Raw genomic sequence first — 19,363 nt, forward strand, 5'->3', positions numbered from 1 at the left:
TTTCTCTAGGGGAACTGATCTCTGTCATCTGGAGATCAATTGTAGCAGTGGGAGATCTCCAGGTCCCACCTGGAGATTGGCAACCCTAGGGGAAAGTCAGCTGCACAGCAGGGGGTTGAAGAGAATGGTTTGATGGCTGCTGGGCCAAGATTGGCAACAATAGTTCCCCAGGAGCCCCATCGTAAATGCACCAAACAATTCCTCAAGATTTTCCGAAACACTACTCTGTTTTGGGCTCCTGGGGAACTTTGAAGTAGCACCAAAGCTTTAAGATCTCTCCAGCTGTCACCTGGAGACTGGCAACAGCTTGTCTGGAGTGTGGGCAGCATGGCATTGTATCTGTCTGAGGTCCCCCTCTTCCTCCTCCTCCTCAGATCCCACCCTCAGCAGGCTTCATCCCTAAAATATCCTGGAAGTTTCCAACCTGGAGTTGGCAACCCTATGTCCTGGAGTTCGAACCTGGAGTTGGCAACCATCAGCCAACGTTTATCTGCCTGTCTGTCTTTACAAACCCCCCCCCCACACACACACACACAGCCTCTGCCTAGGGAGCAGCTGACATCATTCTCCTCTCCCAACTGAAAATTCCAACTGCCTTGGGGGGGGGGAGTTTGAGGTGTGGAATGGAGTGTAGTCCAATCAGCTTCCATATGTAAATGACCTTGGAACGCTGGCCGGGACTGCACAAAGCAGCCAATGAACCCAGCCAGTGTCTTCCGAGTGGCAGTTTTTTCGGCCTAACACTAAAGGGGCCAATTTTAGAATTCTGGCACCCACTACTCTTTTATAATAAGGGAGAGATATTTTATGTCCCACCTGTGCACATTCAGGTCTTCTAGGTGGTGGACGAGGCAAGTTCCCCCGTCAGCCTTTGCACCCCAGTCTTCCACCCTGGAGCGAGGCAAGTCCTGATGCAGTGTGGCAAAGGCCAAGGACAAGCCATCTCTTCGGCCTAGTCGGGAGCATGGCAGGCCCCGAGGGGACAGAGGGTCACGTAGTTCTTCCTACAGACAGCTGGCTTGGTGGCAGTTAGAATCCATGTAATCCCTAAAGATCTCTTTGTTAGACCAGCTCTCCATAAATTTGTCTAATTCTTCTGCCAGCGCTGTCCGAAGACGTTTCCGTGGTCATGTGTGAAGCTAGCCACCACAAAGTAATTTAAGCTTAGTTCTAGAAGATTCCAAACAGGCACAGGGACGCCAGTGGACTGCCTGCACAGAGACCTCGAAGAAGTGCTGGAGATCATTCATTGAAACGGATTAGAACAGCTGGATTTGAGTCCAGCAACACCTTCGACCCAGTTTGGTGCAGTGGTTAAGTGCGCGGACTCTAATCTGGGAGAACCGGGTTTGATTCCCCACTCCTCCACTTGCATGTGGCTGGATGACCTTGGGCAAGCCATAATTCTGACAAGAGCTGTCCTTGAAAAAAGAGCAGTTTCTGTCGGGCAGCAGCAGGCAATAGATGGCATCAGAATTGGCAGGGGTTTGAATTCTGATCTCTCAAGTCCAGCTCTCCTATTTTAAAGAAACCGGCTGCTCAGAAAACTTTAAATTTGGACTACTATCACATTGTCAGAAGTGTTTGTGTATGGCAGTGGGGCAAGTGGGAAGGATTAATGAACTTAAAATGAATTAAAACATCTTTTGGAGAGGTACATGCATGCCCGATTCTTTCCTTAAATAAATTCCTTTCAAGGACATAGAAACAGGTTCCTGACTATGAAAGTGGCGATCGCAGTCACAGGGGGAAGCACAAACCAGATGACTGTTTGCATATTCAGGACTTCCTGATCGGTAGCATTCAATAGCAGCATATCCCAAATAAACCCATTTATTGTTGGTCTTAGTCAGGCCTAGCTTGTTAATAACGAAAGCATAATATGGAGCTCTTTCTGAGAAAAAGTTCGAACGTGTTTGCTTTATCCTAAGTGCCCTTTCCATGGAAAAATAATCCCACGGGATGAACTCGGAAGCCCTGTTAATCCGGAGGACAGAGAGAGGGAAGCAAAGAAGCAGTTTGAGCAACAGGAGAAGCAGCCAGGTTTGTATGGGTCGAGAAAGAGAGATCTGTGGTGGCATTGTGTTGGAATGAGGTAACCTTTCAGCTTTGTTATAAGGGTTATTAATTCAGTAAATGGGGGCTAGTAAGAAGGCAAACTTTGTGGGCTCTTGGTTTAGTTTCAGCAGATGATGAATGATTGCTTTCAGCATGAGGCAGTTATCTCAGTATGCTCAGAATTCTCTGGCTCCGATGGTACATCCAACCCAGACAAGTTTTACCTTCCCCTGCTTCCTTCCCCCACTACACTTGTCCCCCTCCTCCTAGGGAGATTGAGCAGCACAGTGTACTCTGGGTAATGAATATGTGTTCCAGAATGCATAAGATTACATAGCAGTACTTCTCAGAGAGCACTGGGCACACTGACCTAGCAACCATTGGGAGGAGGGTGGAAGGAAGAAACTGGTTTCCTTCTCCTTGCTGACCTGTGGCTTGCCTCTCTCCACTGTTTCAGAGTTCTGGGTAAAGGGTTGGAGGTCTCTAGAACTTCCAGATCAAGGGAGGTGGTCGTTCCGCTCAATTCTGCTATGGTCAGGCCTCACCTGGAGTCCTGTGTCCAGTTTTGGGCACCACATTTTAGGAAGGATGTTGACAAGCTCGAGCGTGTCCAGAAGAGGCCAACCAGGATGGTGAGAGGGCTGGAATCCAAGTCTTATGAGGAAAGGCTGAAAGAGTTGGGTATGTTTAGCCTGGGAAAGAGAAGGCTTAGAGGGGACGTGATTGCAGTCTTCAAGTATTTGAAGGGCTGTCATGTAGAAGATGGAGCGGATCTATTCTCTCTTGCTCCGGATTGCAAGACTAGATCTAATGGGTGGAAATTACAAGGGAGTCGTTACCGGCTAAATATCAGGAGAAACTTCCTCACTGTAAGAGTAGTTGAGCACTGGAACAGTCTGCCTCGAGAGGTGGTGGATGCTCCTTCGCTGGACGTTTTCAAGCAGAGGCTGGACGACCATCTTTCGCGTATGTTGTAGATATGTAGGGCTATCTTTCAGTATACTCCTGCAGGAGTATATTTCAGTATACTCCTGCAGTATACTCCTGCAGAGTGCAGGGGGTTGGACTAGATGACCTGCAAGGTCCCTTCCAACTCTAACATTCTATGATTCTGCTGTTGTTGGTTAGTCTTAGTCCATTCTCTTGTTCATCATCACTTTATCATGCAGGTTTTGAGGGATTTTTGAATGGGGTCTTAGAGATCCCTCATTGGTAGTAATGAACTTGAAAATGCTTTGCCCCTGGTCTCCCTGCTAATGATGAGCACTCAGATGCAAGGCATTTTGGAGATTGAATTACTTGCATCCGCTCCAGCTTAGATTCCAGACATGGAACAGGACAGCCTGAAAATGCTACCAGTTGTTTAAATGGATTTCAGTTGTTTCAGCTTGATAGCTGTTTGAAGAGGTACAACTTTTCCAGTTTCTCCCATCTTGACTAGCGGTGTGCATTCAATAAAGCTGAACTTAAAAAAACAAAGAATGTATTTTTGGCATTTTTGGGGTATTTGGCAAGCTGAATCAGAATCTCTGATTTGATTTGACTGCCGAATATAGAATGCTCTGTTTTCCAGAAGGGAGGGGGAAGAGGGACTTTATATACAGCCAATCACTGTAGTGCATTTGCAAATGGCATTGCAGCTGTCAAGGCTGTTGCTGGCTTCAAACTTGAAGGGACAGGAGGGGGGAGGAGTAGTGGCCAGTAGGATTACAGGTAAGGGTGGGCACACTGCTCTTCGGCCAGTTACAGAAGTTTGTTCTTTTTTGAAATTCTTCTTTGTATGGTCAGAGAGCATAAAAGCTGGCTGACTCCATTCCAAGAGAGCTTGGTTGGAGCTTCAGCTACTGCTCTGAGCATTAATTTCCTGCTGCCTGAGAGACTAACTTGGACTACTTTTAATCAAGATCCTGCCTGCTGGAGAATAGAAGACTGAAGACATCCATTGGTTTGACTGGTTAGGGCCAGTTTTTACAAACTTTTTCATTTTGTTGTGGGCTGGTGGGTTGGGGCCTGGGGTTGGTTCTGGTGGGCACATTGCACTGGTTCTGCTGCTGGCCTTGCAAGCATGCCCCCTCACACCAGAACCACACCCCACTTAGTTTCTACTGCAGAGATTCTCTGGGAGAAACTGCTGGGCTGTTGTTTTATCGGCCTGCCTTTCCCCCCCACCATTGGAAACAATGGAGAATGGGGGCACCCTCTTTGGATGCCCTTGGAATTGGACCCTCCAGTCCAATCTTTTTCATACTTGGGGGTTAGTTTGGGGAAAGGTTCGAGCAGCTACAGTACAAATTTGGTGCCTCTACCTCAAACCCCCTCCCCCCCAGCCTACTAAATACTTCTTAGAAAAATTTGCCATTGACCACAATGGCCCCATAGGATATAATGAATATTTATCTGGAAAGAATATTTATTTACCTGGAAAGAATATTTCCAGATACCAATATATTACCAGTATTGGTATTTGGGAATACTGGAAAAATCAGCTTCATTGTACCCAAATGGTCTTGAATGGGCCATAGAGAAGCAACCCAAATTCTTGTGGTAAGATTTACCAAACATATGTAAAATATATAAGTTCTACATGAAAAGGAATAATTTTTTGGGAATAAATTTTATGCATTTCTTTATTTGGAAAGTTTTCTCCAGAGAAGCTGCCCAGGGTGGCTTAAAAAATAAGGCATAACAATAATATTAAACATATAAAGTTGTTAATTAAAACCACCATTAGAAACCCAGCCAGAGCAGCATAGAATCGTAACACACCGAGCAACTTAAAAATGAACCAAACAGTTTTGAGGCTAAAAGCACGCTATAGTAAGTTGTGTCAAAAGATCAGGTCTTTGATTTAAAATCCTAGTATTTATTTATTTATTTTATTATATTTATACCCCGCCCTCCCCGTGGACGGGCTCAGGGCGGCTAAAGTACCTAAAAGAGCGCGAGCAGCAGATGTTTCCAGTGAGCTGCAAGGGGAAGGGGCGTTTCATAAGTGAGGCCCCGGCATCTCTGGTGTCCCACCCGCCTCAGTTCTGAACACGGGGGTGCAGAAAGTAGGGATGGTGAAGGGGGCTAAGTAGCTTGGTCATGTTTAGTGAGATTCAACCCCCACCCTCTTCTTCCACAGAGTAGAGGAAGTAGGGTAAGTGTGTGTCTGTATAAAGTGCCCTCAAGTCATAGCTGACTTCTGGCAATGCCTCATGAGGTTTCCAAGAGGCGTTCAGAGGTGGTTTTGCCGTTGCCGAGTCTCTCTGTATAGCAGCCCTGGTCTTCCTTGAGGGCCTCCCATCCAAGGACTAATCTGGGCTGACCCTGCTTAGTTTCTGAGATCTGATGAGATTGGTCCAGCGTGGGACGTCCAGGTCAGGGCATCGGACAGGGAGAATGGGGCAGAAGTTGAAGTGTCCTTCCCCCTCTTCTCCCCACCCCATTCCCTCAACCTCTTGGGCTGGGGTTGTGCGTGTGTGTGTGGGGGGGTCCCCTCTTGTACTTTGTGTTTTCTTGGCAGAACAGTACAGCAGCTCTGTTGCTAAAGATTAATAATGATAAAACCTCCCTTTTTGTTTCTTGACACTTAGTTGACAAATATTACACGTGAGTGAAGTGGCCGCAGAGCAGAGCTTCAGGCCCTGGCTCCTGAAATCTTGAGGGATTGGACTGATTTGCTAATCTGCGGTGTTCATCCTGTTACAATAGTTCACACTGGGGAGCAAATTAAGTACCTATTTTTGTGTCAGCCCTGAAGAATGTGTGGTTTTCCAACCCTTAGTGACTTGTTAACAAACAGGTATCAGGACAAGGTAGCAAAGGCAGCCCCTGGCCAGTCAGATGTGAAATAGTATCTCTTTACTAACTACAGTATTGATTCTACCCTGCCGGTACAAACGGTGTAATTTTCTTTTCCCTGCTGCTAAACCAGTAACAATGTATGAAGAGCTTTAGGGGCCCGTCAGCGCTCTTCCCTGGCAGTCTATCGATTTTCCTCAAAGGCTTTTAAATTGCCCCTTCATTTTACTCAAATGCTCATTTCATCTCTACTGAACACCAGCATTTTTTTGTTGTGTTTAAACAATTGCGCCATTCACTGGGCTCCTAAACTGTGACGCCGTCTTATTTGCTGGAAGATAAACTGTTTAGACACTTTTTGTTAATCTTAGATTAATCGTTCCTGTATCTGAATTGTGCTGCTCTATATTCCTTCACTTCAAAAAACAAACTCTCTGAAGTCTTCTGATCCATCTCTGACGGGTGCGTTTTATTTCGCCCTTCTGTACTTCCCTTGAATTTCTTTGAAGCTCATTTTTCCTCCCACTTGTTGTCTCACTGAAGTTTTAGTCTCTCTCTTATTGCCATAAATGAAACTAATAGCCTGACTCTGTCCTGCCGGTTAGAGTTTCTTTAATCCTTTACCCAGTGTCTTCTGTGTGAAGTAGCTTAATTTGATCCTAGTTGGGAAGCTTGAATTTGGTTTTCGTTATCGGCCGTGACTGTTGAGGTGATATGAGCATGTTAACAAGATATGTGCAAATCTTAATGCATCTTTAGGGAATTTTGCTGTTCCCATGAGACAGCAAGACATGGGAATCGGAGACTGAATAGCACAATCATTTTTGTGAGGCTTCCATCAAGTTTAGAATCCGTACAGAAAACAGGGGTGTGTTGTACAGATCTTACTGATTTTTTTTTTTTTTTTACCCCGCCCTCCCCACCAAGGCGGGCTCAGGGCAGCTTCCACAAAGCTGATACAGTATACATTTTACAATTGATAAAGTAGAAGACATCATTTAAAACATATCTTAGGGTGAGCATTCAGAAGTTCAGGGGCAAATGCAAGTTTAGGCAGTCCCTTCTCCCCACTGTTTATAGCTGTGAGATCTGTGCAGGAGATTATGGAGGGTACAATTCTATGACCCCGCCCCCCCCCCGGCCTTTGAAAAAGCCTTTTGTGAGAAAGCGGGTGTTTGTTTTATTGATTGTCATTATGTGTTACGAGATTATTGACAGCAGTATGCTACTGCAGCGTGTAATGGGTGCCTCCCCCAATCTGGGCCACACAGCAGGGTGGTGCTGGGTATCTCTGTTCAGAGCACAGACTTTTCATCATTGTTATCAGCTTTTGTTACGAGATATGTTTAAGGTATCAATGAACTGAGGATTGCCATGCATGGATATGCAGTCTGTTTGTGAAGTACTTTGTTGTCATCTGTTGCTACTAGTAGACTACTAGCTTTTTGTTACCTATATATTGAACCCTCAAGTTATACTAAATGAGCAACTCTGGGGGTCGGTGCTCATCTCCATTTCCAAGCTGAAGAGTCAGCGCTGTCCAAAGACGTTTCCGTGGTCATGTGGCCGGCATGACTAAACACCAAGGCGCACAGAACACTGTTACCTTCCCACCGAAGCGATACTTACTTATCTACTTGCGATTTCTTGCTTTTGAACTGCTAGGTTGTCAGGAGCTGGGGCCAGAGATGGGAGTTCACTCCGTCACGTGGCACTCAGGTCTCAAACTGCCAAGCTACAGACCTTCCGGTCTGCAATAATAGTCAGAGGTTAATGTCTGACATAGGATTTATATATGCCCTTTCTGCTGCCCCAGGGATATTGTGAAATATTAGTTTCTTAGTTTAACCTCTTGCAATTACAAGCACTTTAAGCTCCTTAGATCCTTAGAGTGCTCCTGGATCAAAAATGTAATGGGAGAGATCCTCAATAGCAGAAGAGCCACAAATACATAAACGCTGTGCCTTGGGTGTTCTACTATAGTGGCTGACCAATACGGCCGTAGGCATTGATTCAAAGCGCAGAGATGTAAAAGCTGCTCTAAGGTTATGATTATCTATATTAACCGGATAAGGTGATCTAAAATGATCATTCTTAAATGATTTAAACCAGATAGCAGACTGTGATTTTAAAATTAAGTGTCTATCTAGCAGAGCATCATGCTTAAATACCCATTCTCTGAGATCTGAGTTATTTGTTGAAGAACTAAGGAGGTCATCAAGAATGGAATATCTTAGTAGTAGGTTATTGAGAAAACAACAACGATCTAAGTCTTTAGATAGCATTGAATTAAAGGCCAGTTGGCTAAACGAATCAGTGCTAGCAGCTCTGATTTTCTTCCAAGATTTTAGAATCGCAAGATACACCCTTAGAGAAGGCAAACCAGTTTCTGCTCTCACTAGGGCAACTGGTGTTCCCTTAGGAAGAGCCAGGATGCGCCTTAAAAACTGATTTTGAATTGTTTCAATACTAGTGAGTATATCCTCTTTCCATCCCCAAACCTTGGCACCATACAAGAGGTGGGGACCAGCTGTAGTGGGGGGAAGCCATCGTGGTTGGGGATTTTTTTACCATTCTCCATTGCAAATTGATAACTTTATGCTGATGGTTGATTAATGTTAGTGGTATCAGTAGTGTGTTTCAAAAACAGAGACTACATAAGCCCATTCAGAAAGATAAAGAGCCTGCAGTGATGCAAGTGATTAAAGTTTCAGGCTGGGTTCGGGGAGACACGCACAGCCTCCGTGTTCTTGTGTGGCTGAAAGGGGGAGGAGTAAAGACCGTCAGAGGCCACTTTGGGTCCTCACTGGGGAGAAGAGGGGGCATCGAAAATATCTCCGAGCTAAACTACTTTCCTTCCTTGTGTCTAGGGCGACTGCTAAGTGGATGTGTTTGAGGTGGATGGAAATCTTGCCGTTTGAATTAGCTAGCAGACATGTCTGTTTAGCTAACGAGAGAGGTCAGCTGACTGTAGGGGGAGGGGACGCACTGGAGGAAGGGCCCTGTGAGCCACCAGTCAGGCACCTGCAGGAAAAGATTTTCTTTTCTAGCAACTTCAATGCTTAAGTGGAGATTCTGAGAGCATCAGATACAGGAAATCCCGTGTTCTGACTATTAATACAGGCTGGGGACAAAGTGGAGAGGCCTGCTTTCAGAATGCAGTTTGAAACAACTTGGCCAAACTTAGCTTGCCGTTAAAGACTGCAGTACCGAGCAGAACATGCGAGAATTAAAGTCAGATGTTTGTAACCAGCTGTTTGTGATTTGATATGTTTGTTTTTTATCAGAGTGGCAAGATCCAGAATTTATGAGAGAAGTTGAGGCAGCCACAGGGGTTGATCTTGGATCTTCTCGATACACTGGGAAAGGAGGAAAAAACAAGGGAAAGAAAAAGAAATACCCAAACCTCACAGACCTGAAGCAACAAGCAAATACATCTCGTTCCCGTCTTGAAAAAAAAGTTTTTGATAAGTAAGAAGTGTTCTTGTATGTTACTATTACACGATCATGTGTGGTAATTTAGTTTTAATTTACTGTATTGCCTTTGCAGAGTATGAGCACCCATTTTTCAAGGGAGAATCTTCTGAAAATAGCTAAAATTATATTTGAGATTCATTTTTATCTTTTGATTTCTTTACAGTGTCTGTAGCTAGCTTTTCTACTAAACACATAAAATATACAAGGCAGCTAACAAAATCTAAAAATAACAATAATGTAGTGCAGAATTAAAGCAATAAAATGAATCACTATCCACAAGCAGCCAAAAAGAACAAAAGCTGCCAAAAATAGCAGCATTCAAACTATTCATCTCTTACCTGTTCACAAACCCCACTGAAAGAAAATATTTTTAATGAGATGTTGGAAGGCAAGGCTTGGGGGGGGGGCAGGGGAGTTAAGCTGTCTGGGGGGGGGGGGGCTCCCATTTTCAGTGCACATACCAACAATGCCCACCCATCTCACCTGTGTCCAAGGCTGGTACACCAAGCGGTGCTCCAGCAGAATACTGAAGATCACAGGCGGGTTTTTGTGTTGTCTGTTCAGTAGTGAAATTTGCAACAAGTATTAAGCATCGTAATCACTTAAGAGCTTCAAGAGAAGTGAAATTCCTGTTGGGCCATCCTGGAAGACCTGCTAACAGTGGCCGTTGCCTTTCTGCTCATAGGAAAAACTGGCTTCAGGTTTTCTAATGATGGAGCTGGTAGGTTTTCTTTCTTTTCTTTCTTTTCTTTTTTTACTTTTTTGTATTGCTTTTATACTAACTACAGCTACAATCTACAAGGGTAAAGAGATTGGAAATATCTAAACTAAAATACAGAGTTATGTAAGAATCATATGACAATTATATATTGTGTTCAAACCCTGGAGTTACCCTCCCACTTACTCTATAAGGAATAAAGATTGATACTTATTACTGCGAGATCCTACTAGTACAAGCATGTATATCCAAAGTAGGTATATCGAGCTGGTAGGTTTTCTTATTCCAAGGTGGTTTGCAGCAGGCTCATAACAGTTTCTCTGCAACTATTAAGCGGCCACTGGTTCGGGGGGGGGGGGGGGGCGACGACAATCAGCGCAATTCTGAAAAAGCAATTTTGTGATGTCCTGTCATGAGCAAGAATTGTCCAGTTTAGTCCCGTTGTCTCCTGCAGTGACCTTGCTGGTCAGTGGAGTCTTCATGTTTCTGTACCACAGTTGTGTGTCCCACGCTGTAATAAATCCCAGACTGGATTGTTTATCTATTTAATTAATTCATTTGCAACCCTGCCTTTCTCCTCAGTGGGTACCTCAAAGTGGCTTGCAGCATTCTCTTCTCTTCCATTTTGTCCTCACAACAACCCTGCGAGGTAGGTCAGGCTAAGGGTGTGTGACTGGCCCAGGGTCTCCCGGCGAGCTGCCGTGGCATGAGTGGGGCTCTGCTCCTGGGTCTCCCAGACCCTGGCCCAGCACGCTTAAGCACCACACAGCGCTGGCCTTTGCTGTTGAGGCTGCCCAGGCAGGGTCCTGCAGGCACGTTGCCACCCTTGCCGCTGCCACCTTTTTGATCCCGCCTCACTGCTTTCCAGGTAATTCGCGGCCCCGCTCAGGGTGTTGGTTTTGACCTTCAGAACCCTAAATGGTTCAGGCCACGACATCTGAAGGACTGCCTTGTTCAACGTGAAGTCCTGGGGTTGGAAGGAGCTTGCTGGGCCATCTAAACCAGCCCCCCTGCCCCGGGCAAGAAGTCTAAAGCAAGAGCAACATGTCACATGAATGTCCTGCTTCTGCTTGGTGAAGAGACACCCAGAGAGGAAGAACCCTAAACCCCCCCCCCACACACACACACCCCTGGGTGACAGGCTCTAGTCTCACTGTTAAGAGAGACTTCCTAATGTTCTGTCAGTTAAGCCCATTAGATCTACTCTTGTCCCGTGGAGCAACAAGGAACGCGTCTCTTTCCTCTTCCACTTCACAGCCCTTCAGGTGTCTCTTGAGGCTGAGCCCATCCGCCTTTCCCCAAAGGCATGGCATCTGCCTTGACCTCTTCTGAGCCTGTTCCAGTTAATCTGCATCATTCTTAAGATGCTGCAGCATTCCCACGATTCACTAGGCTAATGATTTCAAAGAAAGTGACAAGATGAGTCTGGCAGGATTTACTTTTGACTAGTCACTGCAATCTGCTCTAGTATCTCTCTGGGTCTCCAGGTCTCCCAGATCCTCCTTCCCCCCATCTCTGTTTTGGGGGTACCTCATTGGTCCTCTGCGATTTCTGAAAGACGGTCAGAGGGGGGATCTGGCAGGACATCAGCAAGTTCCTTTGTTACCTTAGGCTGCAGTTCATCTGGCCCAGAAGCTGGATTTCCCCTGACCAACTCCCTGTCGGCTCATTCAGGCTGGGTTAAAAACTCTTCTCTGACTCTGGCAAAACATCAGCTGAGCAATTTTGCCTTCTCTTTGTCAGCTGTTTCCCGGCAGCAGGTCTACTGCTCACCTCATCTTCCTCAGAGTACACCTGGAGGACCCCTCTTTGTTGCTCCCTTCCTGAACTCTCCCCACAAGTCTGGGCTACTCATCTGTACAGATGTGTGTGTCTGTATTTAAGTCAACTGGCATGCCTGTTGGCGTATCCCTCCATCCATTCCCTAGACCATGTCATTTTGAATGTCAGCTCTTTGATGGCTACTCTGTCTTCGTTAGATGTCTCCCATCTTTCGTCATTGGTTTTGTTTGCAGTTGTGCCTTCAGCGCCGCCGCCACCACCTCCTCCCTGCACATTTACCCATGCTGGCCCCTGGCCTCTGACAGGTTATCTAGCCACAGAATCTTGCCTTGTATTCCTTCCATCCGTAGAGGAGGGTCTGCAGGCGGCGCTGAAGAGCCAAATCGGCTTCTGTCTCCAGGGGAGGGCAGATCCCCAGTCCCTGTTCTGCCTGCTCTGCAGGAGCTGGACATGTCAGGCGCTCAACTCCTCTGTTTGTTCTTCATATCTTCAACTAGATTCCGGGGTGGTGGTGGTGGGGAACACCCCGTCCGTTGTTTCTGCTGCCTCGGGTTGTACAGACAGAGCATGGGTTTCTGTCGCGTGGGCACGGATGAGAGTGGCAGGTTATGCACAAACCAGCTGTAAAAACTGCATCAAGCGGATGAAATGCAACCCCCCCCCCAATAAAACACCTTGAAGAACGTGAAGGAAAACGACCACCAGTGTCGGGCATTAGGTGAGTCGCCCTTCAGTGCTTCTGCTCCTTCCTGTCTGGCAGGACACAGAGAGAGTTGTCTGCTGGAGGAGCAGAATCAGCTGGGTGGGACTTGTCCTGTGGGGTGCCCCCCAGGGTTCTGTTCTCTCACTAGCCCTCTTTCATGCGCATCTATGAGGCCACTGAGTCAGACTGCCTGGAGTTTGGGGATTGGGTGCCATCAGGATGCAGATGACTCCCAGCTGTGCATTTCATCATCCAAGCCTCTGGATGTTTTGGTCTTGGTTCCTAACCAGTGCATCAAGGTCATGGTCAGATGGCTTAGGCGGAAGAATCAGAATCAGAATCCAGATTAGCCAGAGGTGGTGCTGGTCTTCACAGCTGATTTAGAGGGACTGGATCCATTTGCCCTGGATGATGTGGAGTCAGCATTTGCAGTGCTCATTTGCCACTTGAAACTCAGGGTTGGGTGGTGACCAATGTTCCCTCTAAGCTGTGGAGTCTTGTGAGCAAAAACTTTACTTTGTGAGCTACTGCCATTAAAGTTGTGAGCAAGCAATTTGGCTACTGCATAAATTAGTTTGCTCTGGAGCCATGCTTCCTGAGCTAAGACAAAAATGTGTGAGCCGGAGGCCAAAAAACTGTGAGCTAGCTCACGCTAACTCAGCTTAGAGGGAACCCTGGTGGTGACCAGGAGGGCCTTCAGTCACCTGTATAGGGCTTGCCATTTCCCTTTTCCTGGAAGCCAAGGCTAACTAGACATTGCAAACTGCATGAGTTTGCCACGGGGATGTGTTCTTGATGGCAGCTGATGAGTAAATGCATAGCGGGGCCCAGTTCAGGCCAGGAGAAATCCCTGCCTCCTCCCCTTTGGGGAGCTACCCTACATTGCCCGGGGTGTTTCAGCTACTGAAAACAGCACGGAGCTGGCAGGAACTCCTCCTCCTGTGCAGTGGTCCCAGTCTGCTGTATGTTTACTCACGAGTTGACACCTGGAAATAGCAGCTGCAGTATGGGGAAGTTGTGCAGTTTGTCGCATCTAGTTAGGCTCTCAGCCAGTTTGGCCACGCTTGATGCATGCTTTTATAGCCTCACAGTTGGATTGCTGTCATGTGCAGTATGTTGAGCTGCCCTCGGAGGTGATTAGGAAGCGGCCTCTGAGTCAGAATGCAGCAGCCCGGTCATTGCCAGGGGCTAGTTGCTGGACGCGGATCTCGCCTCTCTTTCAGTGGCTGTATGAGCTGCTGGTCTTGTGATGAACTTCAAAGCCATCTACAGCTTGTGATGAACTTCAAAGCCATCTCCTCTCACATTTATAGCTTGCCTTTCTCCCTAGTGGGGACTCAGGGTGGCTGGCATCATTTCCCTCTGCTCCACTCTCTCCTCACAGCAACCCTGTGTGGTGGGTGGGTGAAGGTGAGGCCAGCCCAAGGCCACCCGTCGCGCTCCCGTGGCAGAGTGGGGGTGGGGACCCCATGGTCCCCACCCAGCGAAGACGGAGGTTCTGAGCTTGAGTCAGGTCTGTCCAGGGTTGCGGATCCCTCTCCCGACCTTCGTTGGGACGCCTCTGGTGCCTGCGTCGGAGGTTAGGAGTTTGGGAGTGCTCCTGGATCCCTCCTTAACCATGGAGGCCCAGGTGGCAGCCACTGCCAAATCTACCTTTTACCATATTAGGCTGGTTGGTTCCCTTCCTCGACCGCGATGACCTGGCTACAGTGATCCACGCGACAGTCACCTCAAGGCTAGACTACTGTAACGCTCTCTACATGGGGCTGTCTTTGTCGCAGATCCGGAAGCTGCAGCCGGTGCAGCCAAGTGGGAGCACATCCAGCCTGGGCTGAAAGCACTGCACTGGCTGCCAATAGCATACCGGATCCGTTTCAAAGTGCTGGTGCTTACCTTTAAAGCCCTATATGGCCAGGGTCCGACATTCCTGAGGGACCGCCTTTCCCCATATGTATCCTCAAGAGCACTTCAGTCGGGGACTCAACATCACCTGGTGATTCCAGGCCCCCGAGAGGCAAGGCTTGCCGCAACTAGGGCCAGATCCTTTTCAGTGGCGGCTCCTACCTGGTGGAATGAGCTCCCGGAGGAGATCAGGGCCCTGCGAGACCTCATACAGTTCCACAGGGCCTGCAAGACGGAGCTCTTCGGCCAGGCATTTACGTAGGAGCTGCCACTACCACCACCACCAATGGTGTGGGTAACAACTGGGTAAGAGGACGGCCCTTGAAGATCTGCCATGAGACCGAGCTGGGTTGGTACCACTGGATTGGCCACGTATTAGCTACAGGACACTATCTACCTCCAATGAGAGATTCCGGCACCTACCGTCGGAAGACCATCTTGTTCTTTATAGAGCACTTTACTTTGTGATTCGAGGATTTTATTTTTGTTTTAAGTTGTTTTAATCTTGTTTTATATGTGGGTATTGTTGCCCTCTTGTAAGCAGCACTGTGCCCGCTCGCGGGGAGGGTGAGGTAAAAATACTAATAAATAAATAAATGGTCTCCCACAGGATCGTCACACAACCCTCTGGCCGTGATGCCACTCTGGCGCATCCCCTCTGTGCGCGTACGGCAGTCTGTAAGCCGCCCCCTATTGGCTGTCTCCCCCCCCCCCAGGTGGCCCTCCTGGCTTCAGCTGGGGCCCATAGGCCTTCTCCGTGGGGGGGGGCGTGTTTGGATCCCTGCAGGAGGTGCTGCAAGGCCATTCTCTTTGCTTGGGCTTTTAGTGAGCTCTTATAGGCTGTATCTTGTGGGGAATGTTTTGTACTCTTTATTGAGAAGTTTGTAATTGTGATTTGTAATCCACCTTGAACCACGAGGAACTGCAGAATGTAAATATTTTAATGAATAAATGCAGCAACTTTATACTTAGGTTCTTAGTCAGCTTCTTAGCTCTTAGAACAACCACAGGAGTTAGTTGCCAGAGGACAAGCGCTTGACACCCTCTCCGGAGTAGCTGGACTCCTCCGCAGCCTTCGGCATAGACCAAGCCCCAAACTGAATGGCCTCCAGTTGTACAGGAAAATGTGTGCTTCCACCGGCCGTTGCCATGAATGCGTGGGTGGAGCATGGAAGTTGTGGCCACAGGGGCAGTGATGCACTTGGGAACCCTGCACCGCAGCTGCACCCAGAGCTGTCTGAAGTCGTCCTCCACATGGATGCCATGATGCGTAGATTGCCCTTCGTGGAAGGGAGGAAATGTTATTAAATCAAGAAGCAAAATTCCTTCTGTTATCACAAATATTCGTGTTGGAATAATCTCAACAGCGGCACAGGCTACTTTGAGGGATTTTCTTCATTTAGAAATTGTGTTCCTCTCCTTGTCTTGATGTAATGGTGGTTATGAGTAATGAAAACTCACATCGGTTTTCTCCTCCTCACAGAATGGCACATTGCCCGTGACAGTCTCTTATTATCTGTTCTTATTTTGAAGAGTCAATAAGCCATAAAGTTCTAATAAGCAGAATTTCACATCAGCTTTAGAAAATAAATTTTAAAAGTTGTTTTAGTTTACTGTGCTTTGTGCTAATGATTTTGGATGTGTGTTAGTGCCAGGCGTGGGAATCCAATCTGTCATATTTTAATAGGTTTCATAGTTTGCAGCACTAAACAAGATGATAACCTTGGCTTTATATAACAGCCCCAAATTACTTGAAATGTACAGGTGATAAACCCGGCCTCTAGTCTGCCAATAAAGTTAAGTGAAATTGCACACAGATCATCAGAGTGGGATCTCATTTCATTTACAGTATCTCACAGGCCAGTGGTGCTAATGTAAAAGCTACATGGAAGTGTCAAGGCCACTGTGTTGTGCTAAAGACTCACTTTTCTCTGCCAATTAAATCGCATTCCAGCTCCAGAGCCGTGACCACATGGCTGCTGCGCTTGCCCGGACTGCCGGCAGAGTTTTCCTTAAAGGGACACTCTGCTTAATCTGTTAATAAGCTTATCTGTTGCAAGTGCTCAGTTCAAAACAGTGTTTAAGAAGTATTCTCTGCCTTCAGGTATCTCAAAGTGGCTAGGGAGTGGAGTTGCTGGGGATGCAGAAGTAAAATTTGCTCGTGGCTTCCCAGAGTCGCGGGCTCAGTAGGAAGCGGCTGTTTCTGTCTGTGCATCACGCACTGAGGGGCTTTGCCCTTGTGCAGAGCAGCAGTTCAGAAACTTCTAGAGCTGTCATTTAGGTGCCAAAATCACCTCCCCATAGAGATGCAGCCTCCAAGGGGCCCACAATACAGACAGTGCCTGAAATTTGGTATGTTTTGTATGTTTCTGGTTGCAATTTGTAATCTTGCCTTGAGCCACAAGGAAAAGCAGGGTGTGAATATATTAATAAGTAAATAAATGGCACTTGACTGGCTTACAAAATGAGGACCGCTTTTATTGCTTGGTCTTAGAACAGTATTTTCAGCTGTTTCAGAGAGCAGAGCATTGGTCATGAGGTTGCTGCTGAAATGCCATTTGAGAGTCTGCCAAGCATACATCGGCAGAGGCTCAGTAGAGCCTGACTCCTTTTGCTTCTCACTGGCCCAACCTCTGAATACCAGCGCTAGGAGGTAACAGCAAGGGAAGGCCTTGGCCACTACATCTTGGCCCTCAAGGGCAGCTGTTTGGCTGCTGTGTGGGACAGGAAAGACCACATGGATCCAGCAGGGTTCTTCTTACCAAACAAAGGAACCTGACAAACGTCATCAGGTACAGAATCAAGAAACTAACAAGCACATGCCCTGACCTGGATAGCCCCGGCAAGCCTGATCTCGTCAGATCTCAGAAGCTCAGCAGGGCCGACCCTGGCAGGTACTTGGAAGGGAGACCTCCAAGGAATACCAGGGCTGGGAGGCAGAGGCAGGTAGTAATAAGCCATCTCTCTGAAACATCCAAGCCCCCCAAAAGGGGTTGCCAGAAGTCAACCATGCACACACAGAATACGTAGCAAAAAGTAAGCTACTCATCATTCTGAAAGAAAGAATTTCACAGAAGGGTTTTTCTGTTTCAGGCCTTTGTGGGAAGAAGTGTGTGTGGTTGGGGGATTTATTTGATCAATTCATTCAAAACATTTCTATTTCGCCTAACTTCTTTGGACTTTTAAGTGGTGAACAGTGTAGCAGCCCAGTGATGTTTCAACGTAAACCACTCTTGCAAGCTTCTTTTGTTTTAGGGTTTTCCCCCTTGAAAGTTATTCCTGTGGATGATCACGTGCTGGGCTTTAGGTGGTTTTTACTACCTATATGAAGGCTGGGACATAGGACTGGCTTCTTTCTGTGTCAGAGTTCCATTAAATCATCCCCATTCCCCCCCCCCCATTTCAGCTGGAAACCGTGAAACGTGTTCAGCTCCGGTTTGTTTTTATAGCTGTGGCTTTATTCCGCCTTAATGTGTAAAACGTTTTCAGTTCACCAAGTTCAAACCACTTATTGATGAGCAAAACACTGCAAACATTGCCCTCTAGAGGTCCGTGTTCCTTGCATTTCCTACAACAGGGTTTAAAATTTCCCTACGTAATTGTCTGCAATGGATGGGGGGGTATAAAGGGTAGGGAGTGGAAGATCATTACGCTGAAAGACCACCATTTGTTTATTTCTGCTAATGAGCCCGTTGCCGAATTAAAACTGTTTATATTGCTGTAGCTAATTTAGTTAACATAATGAATTAGTTCTGCTTCATCATCAGTGCAGTGTTGGAGGCTTGATTAGTAATTAATCATACTCCACTTCATTATTTTTGCTAACATATTCATAAATGTAGCCCACATTTGCATGAAACATCCGTTTAGCGCTCTTGTTTTCATCTTGTCTTGCTTTTTCTTGCAGAGCGGCAATGAAACGGGTGGTGAAAGCAATGAATCGAGTAGACCAAAGAAAACACGAAAAGTTTGCAAACCAGTTTAATTACGCACTCAACTGAACTGCGATTTGCAGTAAGACCACTAATGGTGCTGTGACTCACTTCCTTAGACTAATATTGTAATTAGTAACTATTTATTAATTGTAATTTAAATATCAAATAGTTGATAATGAGCATAAATTTATAGAAAAGAATTCTACATGTAACACACTGGTAACTTTTTGGCCTTTGTATTAAACAGAAGCTTTATGACTTGCATGGGAAGTCCCCCCCCCCCCCCCCCCCCCCCAGCTCCTGTCATTTTACAAAATGTGCAAAAAAACGGAATTGTTCAGGGAAGGCGCTTTGGTAGAGGGAGCAGCACTGGATCCACTTGGGAGGTGACCTCTGTTCCAGACAAGTGTGTTATTTTTCTTCCTGCCCCACTGCGTTAAATTGTTTTATTAGGAATCTATGCTGTTAAACGTTGTTCAACTGGTATCATATTTTTATAATTGGCTTACTGACTGACTGAATTTTGTAATTATTTTGTAACTAGAAGTAATGCCCGTTGTGGGAAGAAATACGAGATCTAGAAGGAAGCTCCAGATGAGTGTCCCAACTGTGGCTGGTGGGGCGGCAGAGGGAAGCGGAAAATGGAGGGAGGCAAGCCATGTTTCTTTCCTTCTGCTTAGCTATAAGGCAGGGCTGTCTCAAGTCATTTTGCTGCCCCAAGTGGGTAGAATGGGAGGACAGCCTCATGGTAACAGGTATGGTTCTCTCCACCTCTGACATATTTCTTGAGGGGGAGGGGGGTGTCATGCAGTGGCAGCTAAGGTAGAAAAGCACCTCCTCCTGTGCCATGTTTTCTGGGTTCCAAGGGTCTGGAAAGTAGTTCCATAGCTGATTACACAGTTGCCAACTCTGGGTTGGGAAATACCTGTAGATTTGAGGGGTAGAGCCTGGGGAGGGCAGGATTTGGGGTGGGGAGGGACCTCAGCAGGGTATAATGCCATA

General features: G+C 46.8%; 1 protein-coding gene across 1 annotated transcript in view; it reads left to right on the plus strand.

Moving 5' to 3' along the window:
- The window catches only part of UVSSA (UV stimulated scaffold protein A), an 86,112-nt gene extending 67,452 nt beyond the window's left edge, over nt 1–18,660 (plus strand). Inside the window, exons 11-13 of the mRNA XM_015410086.1 lie at nt 1,932–2,043; nt 9,132–9,315; nt 18,334–18,660. Of these exons, the coding sequence (XP_015265572.1) occupies nt 1,932–2,043; nt 9,132–9,315; nt 18,334–18,427 (390 nt within the window). The 3' untranslated portion in view covers nt 18,428–18,660. The remainder of the gene's footprint in view (nt 1–1,931; nt 2,044–9,131; nt 9,316–18,333) is intronic.
- The last annotated feature ends 703 nt before the right edge of the window (nt 18,661–19,363 follow it).

This window comes from Gekko japonicus, unplaced genomic scaffold (genome assembly GCF_001447785.1).
Source record: "Gekko japonicus isolate JY-2015 unplaced genomic scaffold, Gekko_japonicus_V1.1 scaffold400, whole genome shotgun sequence".
Lineage (NCBI taxonomy): Eukaryota > Metazoa > Chordata > Lepidosauria > Squamata > Gekkonidae > Gekko > Gekko japonicus.